The sequence below is a fragment of the Erinaceus europaeus genome, chromosome 5, assembly GCF_950295315.1.
Source record: "Erinaceus europaeus chromosome 5, mEriEur2.1, whole genome shotgun sequence".
Taxonomy (NCBI): Eukaryota; Metazoa; Chordata; class Mammalia; order Eulipotyphla; family Erinaceidae; genus Erinaceus; species Erinaceus europaeus.
The window spans coordinates 12,960,105-12,984,392 of NC_080166.1; the positions used below are offsets into that span (position 1 = coordinate 12,960,105).

Sequence of the window (24,288 nt, forward strand, 5' to 3'; positions counted from 1 at the left end):
GGTGACCCGGAGCTCAAGGCGATGCCGCTGCGGCCTCAGCTGGGGCCACTCTGCCCTGCCCGCTGTCTGGGTTCCCTGAAACCCTCTGCTGGCACCACGGAGCAGCCAGGGGGCACTTGCAGATGGGGGGAAACTTCTTGTCACCTGGTTGTTCTCTGTGTGTGTTTTCCAAACTTTTGCACTCCTGAGCTGTGCGGGTGTGAATCCTGTCTGCATTACCCATCCAGTCGCTCCCTGAGGCTTGGTACCCTGGATGGTCAGCATCTGTCTCCGCTGAAGGATTTAAAATTTTATTTATTTACTTCTGACAGAAATTGAGAGAGGAGGAGGAGATAGAGAGTGAAAGAGAAAGATACCTGCAGCGCTACGTGCAGCCCTACTTCACCACTCGTAAAGCTTTTCCCTTGCAAGTGGGGTCCCTGGGCTTGAACCTGGGTCCTTGTGCATTGTAACATATTGACTTAACCAGGTGTGCCACTCCCTGGACCCCAGAGGGATTTTTAAATTTAATTTAATATTTTAAAGCTGTTTGCTTGTTTATTATTGGATAGAGACAGAAATTGAGAGGGGAGGGGGAGACAGAGAGACACCTGCAGACCTGCTTCACTACTCCTGACGCTGTCCCCCTACAGGTGGGGACCAGGGGCTTGAACCCGGGACCTTGTGCCTTTTGACCAGGGGAGAGGAATGGTTCACAGTATGTACAGCATATTCCTATGTTCACAGAGCACTGAAGGGCTGTCTTTGGCTTTGCTGGTTTGTTCCTGACACCCTGAAGCACAGACACCTGGAAAGCCTTGTTCTCACTGTTGTCATCTTTAAAGCGTAAAGGAGCCCGCTTCCCAACACTTTTCTATCTTTCGCTGAGAGGCAGCAAGGGGAGAGTAGGAGAGAGAACATAGCTGGGTTCTGGTGCTTAAGATGTATGGAGCACTATGAGGGTCTTGTGACTTTAATTTAATGTAATTGTATTTATTTTTATACAGAGAGAGTGGGAGGGAGGCAGAGGGACACCACAGCACAGAAATTTCCTCCAGTGCAGTGGCGGCTGGGCTAGGATGCTCAAGGCCCAGGTGGGCTGTTTCTCCTGCTCCCTTGTGTATTTCTGTGCCCTGTGTATTGAATAGGGGCATAGCTGAGAAGGAAGGGGAGAGAGAGAGAGAGAGACAGAGACACTTGCAGTCCTGCTTCACCACTTGTGAAGCGTCTTCCCCCCTGCAGGTGAGGGCAGGGGGCTTGAACTCTGGCCTTTGTGCACTATAATGTATGTACTCAACCAGGTGCACCACCACCTGGCTGGTCTCTCTCTCTCTGTGTCATCCAGATGAGTTCAGGCTAGTCCTGTACTGGTGGTCAGTAGCCTGGGCTGCTCCTGGAATGGTAGCTTTCTCTCCCTTTATCATTTTGGGGGCCAAAAAAGGAAGGGGGGTTCCTGTTACTCTGACTGGCCGGCAAGACCTCTGCAAAGCTGCACTTTCTTGCTCCCCCACCCCCTGCCACCAGGAAGGAATCTCCTCCCTTCTGGAACGCTCTCTTTTGCCAGGACTTGGCTCCGTGGAGTCTGACATCCAACCCACCGTGGTGTGTGTGGTCGTGGTGTGTGTTCCTTTCTAAACGAGGGAGCAGCAGGTGCTGGTCTATTTACAGCGCCGCTCGAGTATTTAAAGACTAGTGTGCAGTGCACCCCTGGGTGCTGTGTGGCACAGCCCTGCTCTCAGGGCTGGCAGGTGCTGAGCTGCTCAGAGACCCAGTGACACGCGGGCTCACTACCCGACTTTGCCTTCTGTGAGGACTCGGAGCTGCCGGTGGCATCACCCCAGGAAGGGCAAGTTCAGGGGCAGGTCTGGCTCCGATGGCTCCGTAAGCCCTCTGTGCCCAGCTTGTGCAGAAAGGGCAGAACCTGAGAGGGAGTCTGGAGCTGGTGAAAAGCCCCCCCTTCAGGTGGACACCGGGTCTGCAGGTCCAAGGGAGAAGAGAGAACAGCCAGGGACTGTGAACCTTGTGCTCCCAGGGTGGTTCTGAACATCTGACAGTCCCTATTGCTTTCCTTTATTTCTTTTTATTATTATTATTGCTTAAATTATCTTTATAATTGAGAGGAAGAAATTGAGAAGAAGGGAGATAGAGAGGGAGAGAGACAGAGAGACATCTGCAATATGGCTTTACCACTTATGAAGCTTTTCTCCTGCAGGTGGGGGCAGGGGCTTGAACCCAGGTCCTTACACATTGGAACAGGTGCACCCCCCCACCCCCCACTGGTTTCCACTGGTTTTCTTTTGTATATTTATTTATTTATTTCCCCTTTTGTTGCCCTTGTTTTTCATTGTTGTTGTAATTATTATTGTTGTTATTGATGTCATTGTTGTTGGATAAGACAGAGAGAAATGGAGAGAGGAGGGGAAGACAGAGAGGGGGAGAGAAAGACAGACACCTGCAGACCTGCTTCACCACTTGTGAAGAGATTCCCCTGCAGCTGGGGAGCCAGGGTCTCGAACCAGGATCCTTCCTCTGGTCCTTGCACTTAACCCGCTACGCTACCGCCCGACTCCCTCCCACATTGATTTTCTTAAAAAAATTGTTTTTATTTTAATTTATTGGGTAGAGATGAAGAGAAATCAAGAAGGAAAGGGGAGTTACGGAAGAAGAGAGACAGAGAGACCACTGCAGCCCTGCTTCACTGCTCACGAAGCTTTCCCCTTGCAGGTGGGGACCAGGGGCTTGAACCTGTGTCCTTGCACATTGGAACATGTGTGCTCTATTAAGGGCGTCATCACCCACTGGTTTTCTAGAATCATCAGACAGCTTGGCCAGTTGCGGGGACTCCAGGCTCCCCTAGAATAGAAGGCACTCATCTCTCAGACTCCCCAGAATTGGACTTTGAGGCAATGAAAAAGGCTGCCTGGAGCAAGCTGAGGTTACCACCCTGGAGTCCTTGACTAGGGCAGCAGACTGGGATGAATTCGGGAGCAAGGCTGTCTGTTTCTGCTGCCTGAGCTCCTGTGCAGATTCCTCCTTCCCCGCGAAGGCGGCAGATTTTGATCTGCTAGACTACATTGCTGTACCTCTGTCTTGGCAGTTCTCTCCACTGTCATCCTGGTGTCCTAGAATACAAGACCCCAGCATGATGTTTGCATCTTCCCGATACACGTTAATATGTCCACTGCGTGCCTTGGGGTTAGAAAACTCTAGAAGGGGCAAACACTGAGTGAGCGTCATCTTGAGTTACTGTTTCCCTCATTGACTTCATTCACAAATCAGTGTCACTTAATGTCAACCTGTGGTCCACTCAGGACTTTGCAAGGAGTTACAGTCAAACTCAAAGCATTATTTATTTTTATTTTATTTTACTTATTTTTTTCTTCCAGCATTATCGCCGGGGCTCAGTCCCAGTACTATGAATCCATGGTTCCTGGCTGCCATTTCTCCCCCCCCCCCCCGTTTTATTGGCTAGGACAGAAACTGAGAGGGGAAGAGAGACAGAGAGGGGCACCTACAGACCCACTTTGCTGCTTGTGAAACTTGCCCCCGGCACATCAGGAGTGTGGGCTTGAACCTGGATCCTGGTGCGGGCCCTTGTACTTAGTACTCTGTGCACTTAACCGGGTGCACCACTGCCTGACCCCACCTCAAAGCATTTTTATTATTCATCTTGATGCTCTTGTTAGACCACCTGGAAAAGCAGCTTAACTCTTGGCTTTGTGCAAATTGTTGTGATGACACAGGAATACTGACCAAAGTAAACTGGGACCCTGGCCTCAAAAATCAAACAAATGGGAGAGTCAGGTGGTAGTGCAGAGGGTTAAGCACACGTGACACAAAGCGCAAGGACCAGCGTAAGGATCCCGGTTCGAGCCCCCGGCTCCCCACCTGCAGGGGAGTCACTTCACAGGCGGTGAAGCAGGTCTGCAGCTGTCTGTCTTTCTCTCCCCCTCTCTGTCTTCCCCTCCTCTCTCCATTTCTCTTTATCCTACCCAACAACAACTTACATCAGTAACAACAACAATAACTACAACATCAGTAAAAAACCAGGGCAACAAAAGGGAAAATAAATAAATATAAAAAATTTAAAAACAAACAAACAATAAAACCAACTTGAAACTAGAGGGACCTAACTTTCAGTTGTGCACTTGGGGATGCCATTTCACTTTCCAGTTTTGGTTTGCATGGCCGCCTGCATGGAACCATTTCTCAGGATTCTTTCCCATCCACCACCTCCCCTGTCAGCCAGCCTCGCACAAAATTTGTCTGGTGGTCACAAAGAAAAGGGATGTCACTTTTTTTTTTTTTTTGCATTTTGTCAGGATTCCAGCTGGTTTCAGCCAGATTTGTTTTGGCTAAAATTTATGTTTAGAAATCATCATATTTGGGGGCCCTGTGGCAACATACCTGGCAGAGAGCATGGCCTGCTGTGTGAGGGTCCTAGTTCAAGCCCCAGATCCCCACCTGCAGAGGAAAAGCTTAAACCTGGTGTAGCAGTGCTACAGGTCACTCTCTCTCTCTCTCTATCCTCTCTCTCTCTCTCCTTTGCCCTCCCCCATCTTTCTCTCTTTTTTTAAAAGATTTTTTCTTTTTCTTTATTTATTATTGGATAGAGACAGAGAAATGGAGAGGAGAGGGGGAGATAGAGAGGAAGACAGACACCTGCAGCCCTGTTTCACCACTCCTGAAGCTTCCCCCTGCAGGTGGGGACCAGGGGCTTGAACTCGGGTCCTTGCACACTGTAATGTGTGTGTTTGACCAGGTGTGTCATCGCCTGGTCCCCTATTTCTCTATTAGTAAGAGAAAAAGGAAAAAAAAAAGGCCACTTATGCAGGCACCGAGCTCTAGCAATAACCTACTGGTGACATAACACAACCATCACCACCAATAATAATAATAAATAGTATTTCAACTGGAATGGGAAAAATATTCCCATGAATTTTAAGCAGTCAGCTGGTGTGATGAAATCAATCTTTAGGAGGGTACTGACACCCCAGGAGAATGGACTTGTCCCCACCGTGCCATGTGCGTGATTTGGCTACAGAGTAAAAGTCCCCCTCTTTGCTTGGATGAGATGTGGAAATAGTGAGCAGGGCACTTCTGACTTCTGATCTGCCACCAGACTGTCTCTCCTAATGACTCCAGAGTGTTGCTCCCATCTGCACAAGAAGAAACACCTTCATTCTTCCCCAACAAAAACCAATAACTCTAGTGAATGTCGAGGGAAATTGTTTTTTATTTTCCTTGGCAATCTTTCAGTGCCACAAGTGGCAAGTGGAAGTATAGAAAATAGAAAGAAGTCTATGCTCCAACCCCAGTCTCCAACTCTGTTTTCCGGAGGGGGGAGAGAAAATGGTAGGAGGCTTCTGCCTTGGATATGTCCTCTAAGAAGTGGGCAATTCTTTTTTCTTTTTTAATTTTTTTTTTTTGGCTTCTAGGGTTATCGCTGGGGCTCGGTGTCTCCACTAAGAATCCACTGCTCCTGGAGGCCATTTTTCCCCTTTTGTTGTCCTTGTTGTCTATCGGTGTTGTTGTTACAGTACAAATGGTGTTTCTAGAATAATACCTGGCAAGGAATATGTCCCAGGAATTGTGGGCTGTCACAGGCCTCCCAGCTCTGTATTATATTGCTGTGGTTACATAACTTTTTGTTTATGATCTTTATTTATCTGTTGGATAGAGACAGCCAGAAAGCGAGGAGAGGGAGTGATAGAGAGGAAGAGAGAGACAGACAGAGCCCTGCTGTAGCCCTGCTGTAGCCCTGCTGTAGCCCTGCTTCATCACTTGCAAAGCGTTCCCCCCTGCAAGGTGGAGACTGGGGGTTTGAACCTGGGTCCTTGCACATTGTAACATGTATGCTCACCCAGGTGCACCACCACCTGTCCCCTCCCCCCACACTTTTATTTCTTTTTCTTTTCTTTTGGATAGTTCTTGTGGTTGTTGTGGTGAGGAAAGAGGCTGTCTGGCACAGAGTTCAGAGCTGGCAGGGCACTTGCTGGACAGGTGGGGAGGCGGACGGCGCTGGGACCAGGCTCAGACCTTGGGGTCTTCCCGGAGGACTTGCTCAGAGATCTCTGCAGGGCTGTCACTCCCAGCTTGCTCACTGAGATGCCACACTGAATAGCTCAGCCTCTGCTGTCTGTACCAGCCTCACCTCTCCCTCTCCCTCTCCCTCTCCCTCTCCCTCTCCCTCTCCCTCTCCCTCTCCCTCTCCCTCTCCCTCTCCCTCACTCTCTCTCTCATGCTTTTATTGTGAGACAGAGAAAAAAGGAAAACCACCTTCAGCCCTGCTTCACCGCTCGAGGTGGGGATGGGCCCGGAGCCTAGATCTTTGCTCACGGTGACGTGTGAACTCCACTAGGCCAGCCACCACCCAGCCCCATGGCTCTCTTTGGGCTTTCCGTATTTATTTAGTTACTTTTAAATTGAGGGTCCCAACTGAATGTGATATACATTTTAAATCTTCCTTTATTTATTATTTGATAGAGACAGAGAGAAATTGAGGTGGGGAGGAAGAGATAAAGAGGAAAAGAGACAGAGACACTTGCAGCCCTGCTCCACCATCCTAAAGCTCCCACTCCCCCATGGGAGTGTGCTTAACCGTGTACACTACCACCCAGCCCCATTCCTCTCTCTTGTTGTGAGAAGGGTGTGGATAGACACCCTTGAAGAACTCACTGGGGCCTGACACTGTGGCTTCTCTTTCTTTCTATTCTCTTTTTTAATTTTCTTTTACTATCTTTATTTGTTGGATAGAGACAGCCAGAAGTCGAGAGCAAATGGGGAGATAGAAAGGGAGAGAGACAGAGAGACACCTGCAACTCTGCTTGTGAAGCTTCCCCCCGCAGGTGGGGACTGGGTGCTCGAACCTGGGTCCTTGTGCACTGTGACATGTGCGCTCAACCAGGTGCGCCACCACCCAGCCCCCATAACTTGTTATTTCTTTTCCTTTGGGTAGTTCTTATTGTTTACTTATTATTATTATCATTATTTTTGCCCCCAGGGTTATTGCTAGGACTTGGTGCAGGCACTGCGAATCCACTGCTTCTGAAGGCTATTTTTTCCCCGTTTTTGTTGCCTTTGTTGCTCTTGTGGTTATTATTGTTATTGTTGTTATTAATGCCGTTGTTGTTGGATAGGACAGAGAGAAATGGAGAGAGGAGGGGACGGCAGAGAGGGGGAGAGAAAGACAGACACCTGCAGACCTGCTTCACCGCCTGTGAAGCGACTCTCCCTGCAGGTGGGGAGCCGGGGGCTTGAACCAGGATCCTTATGCCGGTCCTTGCGCTTTGAGCCACCTGCGCTTAACCCGCTGTGCTGCAGCCCGACTCCCAATTGTTTACTTATTGATTGGTTTGTTTATCTTTTTGAGAATCAGAAGGAGAGAGAGGAGAGAACCACAGAGGTGCTCTGGTACATGTGATGCTGGGACTGAACTCGGGACCTCATGGACGAGAGGCCGGCGCTTCAGCCACTGTGCTGCCTCTGGACTGGAGCTTCCCCTGTTGTCCTGTTTCTGAGTGTTCCCAGACTCTTCACTAAGCGGGGCCTCTCGGCAGCTTGGCTTTGCTGTCTCAGAGGCCATGGTGTCACAGTCCTGTTCTGTACGCATGTGCTGTCTCCCCGCCCCTCTGCAGCATGCTTGCTCCTACCACACTGGATGCCAACCTTCCTGCTTCTCACTGAGAGCCTCAAGATTTCTTGTTCTGTGGACGGGAGACAGAAAAACAATAGTCACGTGCAGCTGTGGTTGGTGGTGGTGCTGGGGACTGAACCCGGGCCCTCTGGGACCTCAGGCATGTAAGTGCTATGCTGTGGCATATTGACTCATCTCCTGGGTCCTCTCCTGTGGTTTCAAGTTGCACATACACGGTGAGTAGCTGAGGCCAAGGAGGCTACACTCCCAGACCTCCATGGCCACCTAGCAGCACAGAGAGCACCAGCCCTGGGTCTCTGTAGAGGGAAACAGCTTGGACACAGTTAGCTTCAAAAACCAGTCACTCTTGGAAAGGAAGAGAAGGCAGCCCCCTAGGGAAAAAAAAGGGCAAATATCTATAAATATAGCTAGTTATGGAAATAACAGTCAGCTCATACCTGTGACATTGGGAGAACCACTGCAGTTTCCAATGGAGGCGACGGGACACAGAACTCTGGGGGTGGGGACGGGGTGGAATTATAATCCTGCTATCTTTGTTGTTGTTGTTGTTGCCTCCAGGGTTAGCACTTGGGCTAGGTGCCAGCACTACAAATCGACTGTTCCTGGTGTCCTTCTCCCCCGCCCCCATTCGATAGGACAGAGAGAAATTGAGAGAGGGGAGTGGGAGATAAAGAGGGAGAGAGAAAAATAGACACCTGCAGACCTGCTTCACTGCTGTGCAGTCCCCCTCCCCTTGCAGGTGGGGAGCCTGGGCTTGAACCCTGGTCCTTGTGTGTATCCTGTGCATAGCACTATGTGCCCTTAAGTGGGTGCACCACTGCCCAGCTCCTATCCCATATATATAGCTCTGTATATATATATATATATATGTCACCAAAAAACATCACTGAACAATAGGTGATGGCAGGAAGCAGTGACAGCAGTGGAGTCAGCGATGGTGACAATAGCTGCAGTTCACAAAGCACGGCGCTCATCTCTGGTGGCCAGTGTCATCTCGTGTGTGTCTTGGGACTGTGGTTTGCTGCATAGCAGCTGCATCTGGAAGCTAATGAGGCTGAGAGGTGGCGGGTGGCTTCCTTTGTGGTTGCTCAGTGATTGCGCTTTCAGGGGCCTGACCACTGAGTGTCGGTGACTGGGGAACCAGCGCTGGGTGTTCGTGTCTATCCAGCTGGTCCTTTCTGGAGCTTGATGATGCTGTCATACACACCCACCGCCTTATTCCTTTTCTTTTTAAAAATATTTATTTATTCCCTTTTGTTGCCCTTGTTGTTTTATTGTTGTAATTATTGTTGTCATTGTTGGATAGGACAGAGAGAAATGGAGAGAGGAGGGGAAGACAGGAGAGGGGGCAAGAAATACAGACACCTGCAGACCTGCTTCACCACTTGTGAACCAACTCCCCTGCAGGTGGGGAGCCGGGGGCTCGAACCGGGATTCTTACTCCGGTCCTGGTGCTTTGCGCCACCTGTGCTTAACCCGCTGTGCTACTTTCTGACTTCTCCTCCCCCCACTTTTTTTTTGCCTCCAGGGTTATCGCTGGGGCCTTGGTGCCTGCACTACAAATCCACTGCTCCTGGAGGCCATTTTTTTTTCCTTTTGTTGCCCTTGTTTATTGTTGTTGTTGTTGTTTTGCTGTCGCTGTTGGATAGGACAGAGAGAAATGGAGACAGCAGCAGAAGACAGAGAGCGGGAGAGAAAGACAGACACCTGCAGACCTGCTTCACCGCCTGTGAAGCGACTCCCCTGCAGGTGGGGAGCCGGGGGCTCGAACCGGGATCCTTACACTGGTTCTTGAGCTTTGTGCCATGTGTGCTCAACCCCTGTGCTATGGCCCAGCCCCTCCTTACTCCTTCTGTTGTTGGGTGTCACCTTGAAGGTGGCTCTACTGACCCCTGGAGGAGGGGGAGCAGTGAGGCGCCCCCTTTGAGGGCCACTGTGAATTCCAGGTCCCAAAAGAGTTGATTCAGAGGGAAGCAGAACAGTGATACTTGGGTAAACAGCTCTCGGAGACAGGGTGTGGTCACTGAGCCTCTAAACATCCGAAATCTAGGGGACTGGGTGGGTTCAACACATGTAGTGTATGATGCACAGGGACCCGGGTTCGAGCCCCTGCACCCCACCACCAGTGGGGAAGCTTCACAGGTGGTGAAGCAGGTCTGCAGGTGTCCATCTCTCTCCCTCTCTGTCTCCTCCTTCTCTCTCCATTTCTCTCTGTCCTATTGAATAAAGTGGGGGGGTGTAAAAGGGAAAAATGGCTGCTGGGAGTGATGGCTTTGTAGTGCTGGCACACAGCCCCAGCGATAACCCTGGAGGCAAAAAAAGATACACAGTCAGGTAAAAACAACCCTCCCCCCCTTGCAACATTCGCAATCTCAGCTCGGCATCTCAGTGACTGATCAGGGAAGTCACTGATTCTCCACACACATCCCCAGTCAGTGTGTCCTGGCGCCCTGGTGTCTTGGATACTTCTGCACCGTGACCCCCACCCACACTGACACTGAAGAGTCTGCAGATAACGTCCCTGGTAGCGAAGTCCCCAGGTCCTGAGTTCAGTGCCCATCAGGCCTGAGGTCATCAGATGGACCCTGGGACCAAGAGGCCTCCACCAGGCCCAGTGTAGCAGCTCCCTGCCAGGATGGAGGACACCTTCGTTCTCAGTGGCATCTCTAGACTCTTCTCCCCACCTTTTTTTTTTAAAAAAAAATTTTTTATTCATTATTGGATAGAGACAGAAATTGAGAGGGGAAGGTGAGATAGAGAGGGAGAGACAGAGAGACACCTGCAAACCTGCTTCACCACTCCTGAAGCTTTCCCCCTGCAGGTGGGGACTAGAGGCTTGAACCTGGGTCCTTGCGCACTGTGATGTGTGCACACAATCAGGTGCGCCACCGCCTGGACCCTTAGACTCGCCCTTTGTCTGGAGCTTTGCTAGTGTGGCTTTGCACATCCTGCCTACAGAGCTTGCTGTCTGTGGTCCCTGCAAACCCTCCAAGGACATCACCCTCCCTCGCTGCCTCCCTGTCACCTGGCCTGGGGCAGCACTGACTGTGAGCTCCTCCACCACCTGCTGGTTCTTTGTTTTTGTTTTAATTTTTAAAATTTATTTATGTATTTTCCCCTTTTGTTGCTCTTGTTTTTTATTGCTGTTGTAGTTATTATTGCTGTTGTTATTGATGTCATCATTGTTGGATAGGATAGAGAGAAATGGAGAGAGGAGGGGAAGACAGAGAGGGGGAGAGAAAGACAGACACCTGCAGACCTGCTTCACCGCCTGCGAAGCGACTCCCCTGCAGGTGGGGAGCTGGGGGCTAGAACCAGGATCCTTGTGCAGGTCCTTGCACTTCGTGCCACCTGCGCTTAACCCACTGCGCCACCGCCCGACTCCCCAGTTCCTGCAGAAGGCCTGCACAGGAGCGCCCCGAGTTCCACCTGAGTCGCCAGTGTGTGGTCGGCTCTGGGAGCTTTCCCCCACGCTGTCTCCCCCCACCCCGTTCCCCATCGCACAACTTTGCTGACGGAGAGACCGGTCTTGGCTTGGCCGGGCAGTGCGTGCCACCCCCACCATTTCCCGGTAGTTTCTGCCTGCTCGTTCTGGGAAGACGCGCGAATGAATGAGACGGCAGGGCACCTGGGGCTCTCCTGGGGGCTGCGGAAGCCGGACCACATGAAACATTCAGCAGTGCCGGGCACATCTTGTTTCCAGCACAGGCCACAGGTGGCGACCCGCGATGTTCAGTCTGTCCTGGAGAGGGTTCAGGGCGAGGTCTCCGGTGGATGTGTTTCTAGTGAAATTTAAATGAGTACTAGGAAATTTAAATCTGTGTATGAAAGAGAAGAAGACGCTTCTTTCTCTCTCTCTCTTTCTATGAGAGAGAGAGAGGGAGAGAACATTTCCCTGCCCTTTGCGCTGTTCTGTTTGTTTCGTCTTTGCTGTTCCTGTGTGGCACTGAGGAGGGAACTCTGGCCCTCAGGAGTACAGGGCGTGTGTCAGCCATGGGACCACTCCTCTGAGCCCCAGATTTTTATTACGGGCAGCCTTGAAAGGCACCGAGGTTGGAGCATCGGAGGTAAAGGTACAAGGCCCTGAATTTGCTCTGTGGCATTGCAGATTACCAGAGTGACGCTTTGATTCTCCCTCTCTCTGTCTCTGTCTCTCTTTCTCTCTCTCTCTGCCCCCTCACTTTCTCTCATGTTAATAAATAAATCTTTAGGGCCAAGTGGTGGCGCACCTACCTGAGTGCACATGCTACATTGAACGAGGACCTGGGTTCAAGCCCCTGTCCCCAGCTGCAGGGGGGAAGCTTTACAAGTGGGGAAGCAGAACTGAAAGTACCTCTCTGTCTCGCTCTTCCTTTTCTCTTATCTCCCCACTTCCTGCTCTATTTCTCCCTGTCTCTACCCAAATAAATAAATAAATAAATAAATATTTTAAAACAGGAATGATAACTTAAAATAAGTTTTTTTAAAAAGAACCTGGTTGAGCATACACGTTACAGTTTACAAGGACCCGGGTTCTAGAGGGGAGGATTCATGAGAGGTGAAGCAGGGCTGAAGGTGGCTCCCTTCCCTACTCTGTCTCCCCCTTCCTTCTCAACTTCTCTCTGTATCCAAAACCAGTAATAAAATTTAAAGGTTATTATTATGTGATCAATGTTGGGAATATTACTTTAAGTTTTTTTTTATTTTTAAAAAACACAGGCAAAAGCTTAGAGGGTTTCTACTTTTTACATAAATTAACCATTAATTTTTAAAATTTATTTATTGGATAGAGACAGGCAGAAATTGAGAGGAAGGGGGAGAAAGAGAGAGAAACAGAGACACCTGCAGTCCTGCTTCACCACTTGTGAAGCTTCCCCCCTACAGGGGGGAGCCAGGGACTCAAACCAAGGTCCTTGTGCATTGTAATGTGTGAGCTCAACCAAGTGCACCACCACCTGGCCCCAAAAGTTAACCATTTATAAAAGATGCTTTTTTCTTGTTACAGAAGAGAGAGAGTGATACCATCCCTGGTCTCTGGCGCTGTGGGTCAGATCCGTCCCTGACATGTGTGATTTCCATGTCTGTCCTGCTACTCACCGACCCACCCACCTCCTGGGTTCCAGGTTAATCATGTTCCTGGCATATCTTGACCAAATTTCCTCCTCATGGAGGCCAGGTGCATGTGGTTGAAGGTACATCACTATGTGCAAGGATCCCAGTTCGAACCCCCACACCCCACCTTCAAGGGGAAGCTTTGTGAGTAGTGAAGCAGGTCGGCAGATAACTATTTCTCCCCCCTTTAAACAATTTTAGTTTATTTTCATTTGAGAGAGAGAGGGAGAGGGAGAAGGAGAGGGGGAGGGGGAGGGGGAGGGGGGAGAGAGAGAGAGAGAGAGAGAACACTGCTAAGTGCTTAAGTGCTTATGGTGGTGCTGGGGATTGAACCTGGGATTTTGGAAGCCAAGGTACAAGAATCTTTTGTAGAACCATTATGCTGTGTCTGTCCCCAGCTCTTCTCTCTCTGTTGGTATGCTTCTAAATTCTGCTTATAAGACCTTCTGTTTGGATCATCACATTAGGTTCGCTTGTTTTACTTACAGTGTGGTCTATTTACATAATCACTGTTTTCCCTGGGTCCCGCCCTACCTGCAGGGTATTGGTTTCATCCCCACTGGTTAGATGGAAGCTTTCTATGTTCTGTTTGTGCTCTTTTTTTTGTTCTGCCCCCTCTCCTAGTCATTTCCTTTCCCTTGCCACTTCCGGTGAAGAGATGCATAAAAGGCAATGTATCTGATTAATAAACGAGATACTGCTTCCCAGCTCAGCCATGAGTCCCTGGTCGTCTGTCTCCTGCCCGCGAAGCTAGACTGACAACTGGCGTCCTGAACAGGGACTGGCATCTCTCCCTGTCTGTCTTCTTCTCCCCTCTCAATTCTCTCGATCCTATCAAATAAAATAGAAAGAAAAAAAGAAGGCCACCGGACTGATGGATTCATACTGCTTGCACGAGGCCCCAGCCATACCCCCCCCCCCCCATGCCAATAAAATGATTCTATTCATTTAAACTTTGACTTTCCCCCAGTGTAGCCAGCTTGGAGCAGCCTTAGGGAGGATTACTGAGAGGAAGAGATGGTTTACCTTCTGCTTCCTCCCTCTCGGGCTAGTCCACCTGATAGTTTGGGTGTATCTGGGGAGAAGAGAACAGGATTGCTGAACCAGGGCCACCTAAGGTTTTGCTAAGGGCGCTTCAGCACTTAGGAGTGGGACCAGCACAGTCAAGAGGAGGGGAGGGGAGGGGAGAGGAGAGGAGAGGCAGGGGACAGCCCTCCTGAGGCAGCTGGTGCTGGCAGCGACAGCTGGCCCTCCTCCTGTCCGGCTCCTGCACAGGCTCAGCTCTATCCCCGGAGTCAGGCTTCGATGAGAGGGACAGGGACAGTCGCACCTGCAAAGCCAGGTAAGCATCTCTGGCAGAGAGTTTTAAAGCTCAGCCCAATGTCCTAGAAGGACCACAGCTGGACAGGAGTATAAAACACACACCTGAATGAAAGCTGTTGTTTCAGAGCTCAGCCAAGTCATAGTTAAGGTTTTTCTTCCGGTGTTCCAAATGATTGTTTCCTCCTTTCCTTGATCCCATTCTTTTCCTTATGTTTCCTTTTTATTTTATTTTTTTTTAATTACTGGAGCTCTGTGCCTTCATGATGACTCTGCTGTTCTCAGAGGCCATTCTTTTTCCTCTTTTCCATAGAGACAGAGAGAAATTAAGAGGGAAGGGCGAGAGAAAGGGAGAGGAAAAGGGAAGGAGGGGGAGGAGGGAGAGAGACGGATCCCTGCAGCACTGCTTCGCCATTGGTGAAGTTCCCCTGCTACAGGCAGAATCAGGGGCTTGAACAGGTGAGCATTGTCAGTGACCAGCTCTACTAAACGGTGTCCCATGGAGAACTGAGAGCACGTGAAGCTAGAGTCTTAAAGCGTGGCTGATTCTTCTTACAGCATGGGTGTTCCTGAGGTTTCTTGTGATGGTTATAACCGGCATGATACCACTCAAGAGGGTGTCTTGAATACATCGAGCTTCTTTCTTTCTCTCTCTCTCTTTCTTTCTTTCTTTCTTTCTTTCTTTCTTTCTTTCTTCCCTTTGGTTTCCCTTGTTTTATTGTTGTAGTTATTATTGATGTCTTTGTTGTTGGATAGGACAGAGAGAAATGGAGAGAGGAGGGGAAGACAGAGGGGGGAGAGAAAGACAGACACCTGCAGACCTGTGAAGCAACTCCCCTGCAGGTGGGGAGCCGGGGGCTTCAACCGGGATCCTGATGCTGGTCCTTGTGCTTGGTGCCACCTGCGCTTAACCTGCTGCGCTACTGCCCGAATACATTACGTTTTTTAAAAAATATCTTATTTATTGGGTACAGATGGACAGGAATTGAGAGGGAAAGGAGATAGAAGGGGGCAGGGCTTGCAGCATTGCTTCACTACTCATGAAGTTTTCCCCTGCAGGTGGGGGTCTGGGGGCTTGAACACCAGTCCTTGCACCTGGTATCAGGTGTGTTCAGTGAGGTCTGCCACCACCTGGCTCCAATGCATCAAGTTTCTAGGGTTGCCAACTTCTAGAATGTTCCTGGTGGAGAAGAAGGCAGACCAGCACTGTTGTAAGCCAGAAGCCAGAAGCCTGGCTGGCAGGGTCATGGACTTGGGATTTTTCCCACTTTTCCCAAGCCCTGCCACTCTCTCTGAGGTATCATGAATGGAGATGGGGTGTCCCAGCCAGCAGGAACACTAGCTCCCAGGTCTCAGCTCTCTTCCTGGGTGCTTACTCCCACCATGGGATCGTTGCGTATGCCTGATTTCATATCCTGCAGTACTCAAAAGTCACATAAAAACTTAAGTGCAAAATAATGAAAATTTCAAGATACTGATGATCAGAGGAGAGTATGAGAGAATAACAAACTTAAACTAATTCTCTCAGGGCCGGGTGGTGGCACACCTGGTTGACTGCACATCTTACAGTGTGCAAGGATCTGTGTTCAAGCCCCCAGTCCCCACCTGAAGGAGGAAAGCTTCATGAGTGGTGAAGCAGGACTGCAGGTGTCTCTCTGTTTCTCTCCTTCTCTGTCTCCTCCATGCCTCTCGATTTCTGGCTATCTCTATCCATAAATAAATAAATAAAAATTAAAGAAACCTAATTCTTCCTTGAGACAGTAAATGTACTCATTCATATAGGACAGAGGGGCTGATTCAACTCAATTTTATCATTTTTATATATATTTTTTCTATTTCTTTATAATATATACTTTCAGTGGATAGAGATAGGGAGAAATCAAGCAGGAAAAGGAGAAACACCTGAAGACCTGCTTCACCTCTGGTGTGTGTGAAGCTTTCTCCCTGCAGATGGAAGCTGGGGGCTTGAACCCGGGTCCTTGAGGGTGGTAACGTGCACTCAACCAGGTGCAGCACCACCTGGCTTTTTGACTCTACGTTGAAACACAGGCCTTGCACGGCTTAAGCTCCAGCGGTCCCACTTTTAGCCCCAGACATCATTCCACCATTTCTGGCTGTGGGCTGAAACCGGGGCCTCAGGTTCACATTCTTTCAGCAGAGCCGGCTTCCTGGCCCAGGGCTCCGATTTCCCCAGTCAAGGATATAGCTGCTAGAGAGTGAGCCCCAGATGGCCTGCCAGATGGACCCCAGAAGGAAAGGCAGAACACAGCCTCCCACAGACATGTAGGCAGCTCTCTCCAGCTCTGGCCCCTGAGGGACTCTGCCTGCTTCTTGTGCCCCCCCCCCCCATCGGGCTTCCTGATTTGTGTCAAGAAAGAAGGCAGGATGTTAACGGGCCACGGTAGACATGAGAAAGAGAGACATGAACGAACCCTAAAGACAGGAAGGGGAGAGGTGGAGGTCCGGGACAGCCCCCCAAAGGACACTGTTCATTCTCCTTTAGGGGAGGGGGAGCTTGTGTATTTTCAGTCCTACAAAGAACAGCAGAATCACGCTTCTCCACAAGATTATGCGCCTGTTCTGCGTACAGCTGGAAGTAGTCTAAGTGCCTCTCAGAAAGGGGAGAAATAGGGCCATCTTACCTCTCTGTGTCTCTGTGGGTCTCCATTTTAACCATTTTCTAAGTAACAGTTCCTTTAGGGTCCAAAGAGTCTTCTGTTTGCCTGTGTGGTTATGCAGCTTGTTAATACGTTACTGACAGAGCTCGTGCTAAGTTGTAGGGACAAGGAGAAAGGGAAAATAACACACCTGCTCGCTACCTCCCCCCCACCCCCGTTATGCCTAGAAGTTCGGGTCCCGATCACACACAAGAAAGTCCAGAGTCACATGCAAGTACAAGAGCCTTTATTAGCAAGCTTAAGCTGGGGTCCCAAGAGCCTCCATGCAGTAGTATCTCCTTGTTGCGACCCCGAACATTTTCCATCTCGGCTTTTTATAGTTAGCACGGGGTGGGTACAGGTGGGGATATTTATGCGGAACAAGGAACATTTGGTTTCAGGTCAACGGCTGTTCTTATTTACCTCCTCGCCATACACACACACACACATGCACATGCACGCGCACACACACACACGCACACACATACACACACGCGCACACACATACACACACACACATGCACACACACGCGTGCGCGCACACACACATACACACATTCATCCAAAAGATCAAGGAACAAAGGCTTCTCACTGACCCTCAGTTCTGCAGCTGAAAACATGGAGGTGTCTGGCCACTTAGCTTGCTTCTTTGAATAAAATTTTACTGTTATTTAACAGTACAGAGAGAAATTGAGAGTGAAGGTAGAGTTAGAGGAGGAGAAGAAGAAGAAGGGAAAGAAGGGGAAGAAGAAGAGGAGGAGGATAAATTGAGAGTGCTGGTAGAGGTAGAGGAGGAGAAGAAGAAGGAAGAAGGAGGAGAAGAAGAAGAGGAGGAGAAATTGAGAGTGAAGGTAGAGGCAGAGGAGAAGAAGAGGAAGAGGAAGAGGAAGAAGAGGAAGAGATACTTTTTCACCGCTTATAAAGTCCCCCCATAGGTGGGGACCAGGGGCTCGAACCTGGGTCTTCACACATTGTGATGTGTGTGCTCAACAGGCTGCACTGCCTCTTGGTCCTGCCGCTGCTTCCTCCTCCTCCTCCTCTTCTTTTTTTAAAAGGTTTATTTCTTTATTAATGAGGGAGGGAGAGAGAGGAAAAACAAAAGAGGAGGAGGAGGAGGAGGAGGAGAGAAGCAGAAGATGGGGCTCAGACTCCAGGCTTTTCAGTCCAGAGCTGCGGCCTCTGCTCCACCTCCCAGGTCTCTCAGTTCCCTTCTCCTGCCCGCTCTCTGATCCCACCATCTCTGGCTCGTCATCTTCTCCTGCTGGAGTAATGTATTAGCAACACACTTTTCCTCTTTTAAATCTCACTAGTGATTTAATATTGCTGTACAAAATGATGAGATAACAGGGGTACGATTCCACACTGCCCCTACCACCAGAGTTCTGTGTGCCGCTTCCCTCCATTGGAAGCTGCAGTGGTTCTCCCAAGGGCACAGAGATGGGCTGACTGTTATTTCTATAGCTGTATTTATAGATAGTTGCCCATCTTCCCACAGTCCTGCTTTCTCTTCCTTTCTGAGTCACACCCATACCTGTGACTACCTCTGAGTGTCCCTCCTTTTCCCTCTTCTCTCTCCTGACGGAGTTGGGGTTCAGAGCCCTCTGGTCATCTTCTCCTGACATTTCTCCCCTTCTAGGAGCCTGGACCCAAATTCCTTATGGGGAGCAGAAGGTGGGAGTTATGGCTTCTGTAGTTGCTTCTGCACATGGGTGTTGGCAGGTGGATCCACATCCCCAGCCTGTCTCTGTCTTTCCCTTATGGGGCAGGGCTCTGGGGAGGGGAGGCTCCAAGACACATGGGTGGGGGCGTCTGCCCAGGGAAGTCAGGATGGCATCCTTTTTTTTATTATCAGGAACCTAAAAATAAGAATATGATTTAGGATTAATACATCTGACCTATATTCTTTTGGTTAGAATCCTTGGACAGTTATAATCTGAATTTACAATAAAGATTTCAAGTATGACCTTACAGGCAGATAAGACAGAAGGCTTGTTTTTTTTTGTGTTTTGTTTTCTGCTATATGGTATATCTTTTAAAACAGAAACCTCCATACTTAGACCCGCAGTCAAATATCTAGCAGATTTTTTTAAAATTTTTTATTTAAGAAAGGATTAATGAACAAAAACATAAGGTAGGAGGGGTACAACTCCACACAATTCCCACCACCCAATCTCCATAACCCACCCCCTCCCATGATAGCTTTCCCATTCTCTAGCCCTCTGGGAGCATGGACCCAGGGTCATTGTGGGTTGCAGAAGGTAGAAGGTCTGGCTTCTGTAATTGCTTTCCCGCTGAACATGGGCGTTGACTGGTCGGTCCATACTCCCAGTCTGCCTCTCTCTTTCCCTAGTAAGGTGGGTCTCTGGGGAAGCTGAGCTCCAGGACACATTGGTGGGGTCTTCAATCCAGGGAAGCCTGGCCAGCATCCTGGTGGCATCTGGAACCTGGTGATTGAAAAGAGAATTAACATATGAAGCCAAACAATTTGTTGAGCAATCATGGATCCCAAGCTTGGAATAGTGGAGAGGAAGTGTTAGGGAGGTACTCACTGCAAACTCTAGTGTACTTCTGCTTTCAGGTATATATTTTGCAGTAGTTTATGGATACGTGTGCACATAAGCTCTTTCTCACAGAAACTGGTGTATATCTAGGTTATGGGTAGCAGATCTTTTTGTTCAGGGACAAAGGCATTCCAAACCATGTCTGGGGGTGAAGTAAGCTCTTATTTAGAATGTGAGTACCCCCAGCCCACTTGCTCCTGGGTGAGATAGTGCTGGGCTTCCAAGGAGAAGGAGAAGAAGGAGAAAGAGTGCCGTTTACTCTAGTAACAAATGCAGTCGTTCCTGGCTCACCTGTGCTGCTCAGCCTGTGAGAAGGTAGGCCGGAGGACGTTCTGTGCACCAAACTTATTCACTGACTATCTTCTTGGAGTAAAAACCTCCTATTTCACGTTATATTTCCCCTTCACCTTCTAAAGGAGACACCGGTAGAGCTTAGCAAAAACTGAGAAATGGACTTGGGAAAGAGTGAAGATGCAGAAAAACAAACAAACAAACAAACAAAACCAGCCTGTTATCCCCTGAAAAGGCCTATCAGAGACAAAGACCCCTCCTCACCCAGTAGATGAGGGAAATAAAGTGATGGGATGGCAATGGGAAGCCACCGAGGACCAGCCCACAACAGCAAAAGCTGTGAGGTGGCTCGGAAAGTGAAAAAAGCAGCAGGAGACCCCTCATCACCGCCTAGTCCACACCAAAAGGCATTCAGTCCACTTCCGTGCTGTGACCTCATTCAGCAAACTTGCAGACTTTTTTTTTTCCTTTAAAAAGACTTTCTAGAAAGGTGTTTTGAACACTTTAGAGCCAAACCTGGCATCTCAGTACACTGAGGCAGGCTTTCATGGTCAGTCTTTTTTTTTCTTTTTTTTCCTTGAAGAGGAAGGAGGACTTGGGTTTTTTGGAAGTGTCACAATCAGTAGTTCCCATGTTAAATTTCTTATTATCTTTATTTATTGGATAGAGACAGCCAGAAATCAAGAGGGAGGGGGATATAGAGAGGGAGAGAGACATAGAGACCCCTGCAGCATTGCTGGTAAAGACCACAGGCTTGAACCCCAGGCCTTGTGCGCTGTGACATGTGCGCTCAACCAGGTGCACCACCACCCAACCCCTCCCAACCCCTTCTGTGTTTTGTTTTTTGCCTCCAAGGTTATCGATGGGGCTCGGTGCCTGCTCAATGAATCCACTGCTCCTGGTTGCCTTTTTTTGTTTGTTTGTTTTGTTTTATTGGATAGGACAGAGAGAAATTGAGAGATAGAAAGGGAGAAAGACCTGCTTCACCACTTGTGAAGTGACCCTCCTGCAGGTGGGGAGCTGGGGCTCGAACTAGGATCCTTGTGTGAGTCCTTATGCTTCATACTATGTGCACATAACCCAGTGCGCTACCACCTCACCCCCCTGTTTTTCTGTGCACAAAAGTGTCATGTGTTTTCCAACAACCCAACAGGTTGACAAGATTCTTCTTGTTCAGACTGGTTGCATTCTGAGCTCCTGTGTTTGCTTTCAATGAGGAGGGGCAGAAAAAAAAAGGGGAGGGAGGCATGCTTTGAGGTGTCTTCCACCTCCTCCCGTCTGCAGGCAGGGGTTAGGTGGGGGAGGAGACCCGTGTAATTTGGGGTCTAAGGCACCCTGTCATTCTTGGCTTTGCTCCCCCCACCCCCTGCCTTACCCCCAGGCACGTGATGAAAGCACAAACACTGCAGAGGTGGTTGACCAGTTGACCCTCCCTGATGAATGCGGGCTCTGTTTCCCACCAGAGCTCTCTACAGGAAACCTGGCTTTGCATTTGCTTCCAAGGGCAGCTGCAGGTTCTTGGTGGCTGTTCCGACTTCTAGAAGAATTTCAAGCTCCCCTGGGGTGACACTAGGGCTCTTGCGGTTCAGCTGCCCTGGCCTTGGATGTCTCTGGGTGCCCCTTCCCAGCTTGGGGATGTTGTTGGAAGCTTAGGCTCCTTCCCTTGCTTGTGGGGGTGATGTAGTGACTGATGTCCTCCATCAGGAGAGCAGAAGTCCCCTGCCAGTATCCCAGGACCAAGTCATGGGCAGGACAGGGGCCCCTTCTCCCCTAGAGCTCCCAGCGGGTTGCGGCCCTCTACCCCACAGATTCCGGGACTTGGGTTTAGCCTGGAGCACTAATGGTGACACACCCTTGTACCTGTGCTACAGGGACCTCCCAGTCCCGACATTAATAAGGGACTTTTGCCTCTATTAGTGTTGAAATGACTATTAGAGGGGGCTGGGCATCGATACACTGTGTGCACAGCACCATGCACAAGGACCCAGGTTTGAGTCCCCGCTCCAGGGGTAAATCGGGTCTGTAGGTGTTTACCTTTCTCTCTCCCTTGTTGCCTCCCCACCCCTCTCCACCTCAGTCCTGTGGAAGTAAACAGAAAGAAAAACAAAAAGGTAGCGGAGCCAGAGTGCAGCCAGAGTGCAGGCTCAGAGCCCCAGCGATAGATAACCCTGGTGGCAATGAAAAATAAAAACAAATAAGAAGGACTGTTCGAAGTGATCACAAAACCGTCCGGCAGGCTGCCTGACTGAATGTAGGTGGGCTTTGATGGCCTTAAATTAGAGAGGAAAAAGTAGGAAAGAAATGTCTTTGGCGAACACCTTTCCCGCCCCCATCACCCTGACTGCCTTCCCACTTCCTGCTCCCGCTTCCTGCTCAACCACAGCTTCTGGGCTGGCTGCTGCTTCTCTGTCCCCTTGTCTGCTGTCACCCCGGTCCCCAGTCCAGGGGCAAGTTCCAGGGAGTCCGGGTGTTGAGCTGACAGTCTTCTTTCAGCGTTTTGTTTTCTCTCCATTCTTTGGTATTTGGCATAAGGACAGTCAGAATTTGTATCAAGTTACACATTTTAATTCTCTAGGACCGTGAAACCAAAGTACTGGCCTAGCAGTGACCCCAAATCCATGTATAATGCTTCTGTGGGCGGGGGGCTGAGAATCTTGGGGACCCAGGCACTGCCTCTACTCTATCTGATGAAGTCACCTGTGTCCCAAGCAAGTCACTTCTCAGAGATCCAGACCCTGACACTAAATTTAACGCCCATGTTTAAAAGACTAATGATGCCACCTGGCATATCCTACACACAGGACAGTAAGACATTGGGTCTTTGTTGTGCTGACAGATCGTTTATTCATTTACTGGCTCTGTCTACTAAAATATCCACTTTATGGCATACACATATATGTCTCCTGGGTGAAAGAGATTCCAGAGCCCTGGAATCAGCCCTGGCTTATGGTGGCTTTCGGATTTGAACCTGGGACCTCTGGGGTTACAGACATGCATGCTCTTTGCTCTAAAAACATTGAGCTATTTCCCTGGCTTTGCTTATTGATTTTACTGTAGCATCTTGGGGCAAGTGCAGGGCCTTGTGTATGTGTGATGCTGGCAGCAGTTTCCCTGGCTTTTTCCCTGTTTTTTTCTTTTCTTTCTTTTTTTTTAAGATTTTATTTATTTGATTTCATTTTATTGCCCATGTTGTTTTATTGTTGTAGTTATTATTGTTGTTGTCATTGTTGGATAGGACAGAGAGAAATGGAGAGAGGAGGGGAAGACAGAAAGGGGGAGAGAAAGACAGACACCTGCAGACCTGCTTCACCGCCTGTGAAGCGACTCCCCTGCAAGTGGGGAGCCGGGGGCTCAAACCGGGATCCTTACGCTGGTCCTTGTGCTTCGTGCCACCTGCTCTTAACCCACTGTGTTACCACCCGACTCCCTCTGGCCTGGTTTATAAAAATATTTATTCTTTTTAAATGAAAGATACATGCCAAAGCACTGCTCAGCTCTGGCCTCTGGTGGTGCTGGGGATTGAACCTGGGGCCTCGGAGCCTCAGGCAGGAAAGTCTGTCGTAGAACCATTATGCTGTCTCCCTAGTCCCTTGGCTCAATTCTTTATATTTATTTAGTGGGAGAGGGAAGAATGGAGAGAGAGGTTTTACTGACTGAGTTGTCTCCTGGCCCCCAGTTTGAATTCTTCAAAGGGAAGTTACTGATATAATAATTGATTTACAAAACTTTAACGGGGGGATGACTCCACACGGTTCCCACCACCAGACTCCTGTGTCCCCATTCCCTCCACTGGAAACTGCAGTTCTTCTCCCAAGCTCACAGATATGGGTTGGCCATATATATATATATATATATATATATATATATATATATATATATATATATATATATATTCCCCCCTTTTTTCTGTGTTTCTGCCTTCACTTTCTTTCCAAGTCACACCTATATCTATTATTATTCCCAAGTGTCCCAGTTGCCCTTCCTTTCCCCCCTTCTCTCTCGGATAAGAGAAATTGAGCCTGGCTTCCTCAGGGGTTTTCCAGATTCATTTCCCTTGCATTGAAGGTATAAAAACAAGACTCCTGGTGACAGACACTTCAGGTCCTGATGGAGTTGGGGTTCAGAGCCCTCTGGGAGTATGGACCCAAATTCTCTATGGGGTGCAGTAGGTGGGAGCTCTGGCTTCTGTAATTGCTTCTCTGCTAGACGTGGACTTCGGCAGGTGGATCCACACCCCAGCCTGTTTCTATCTTTCCCTGTATCTTTATTTTCCTTATTATTATTTTTTTAGGACAGAGAGCAATTGAAAGAGGAGGGGAAGATAGAGGGGGGTGGGGAGAAAGAGAGACACCTGCGGACGTGCTTCACGGCTTGTGAATCGATCCCCCCTGCAGGTGGGGGTATTTTTCTGCAGGAAACCAGAGTAAGCAAAGCCAAGAGTTGTTTCCTGCCCACTGGTGTCCGAAGTCATGGAAAGAGGACATCTGTCCTGCTCCTGCTCCTCTTCTGTCCCCGGCTCAGTGAGACTCCTGGGACGCTCACATGCAACCGGACTGCCTGGCTCCTGTCACATCTTGGCCCCGGGAGCCCTGAGGTGCCCATTTTCAGAGAGACTAGTGGAGCCAGAATAGAAGAGAGAAGAGAGCAGCCTAGCACATCAGCCTGGGCAAAAACAGCCCTGGGAGATGAGAACAGGGCTGTCACATGTGACATCTCCTCTTTCACCACCTGT

General features: G+C 49.4%; 1 protein-coding gene across 5 annotated transcripts in view; it reads left to right on the plus strand.

Annotated features, from left to right (window-relative positions):
* The window catches only part of ADCY2 (adenylate cyclase 2), a 289,600-nt gene that overhangs the window by 766 nt on the left and 264,546 nt on the right, over positions 1–24,288 (plus strand). The window contains exon 1 of one of the 5 annotated variants that reach the window (XM_060191142.1): positions 77–256. The exons of the other annotated variants lie outside the window; for them this stretch is intronic. Within the exon in view, the coding sequence (XP_060047125.1) occupies positions 254–256 (3 nt within the window). The 5' untranslated portion in view covers positions 77–253. Of the gene's footprint in view, positions 1–76; positions 257–24,288 lie in introns of those variants that run through there. 5 annotated transcript variants of the gene reach the window in all.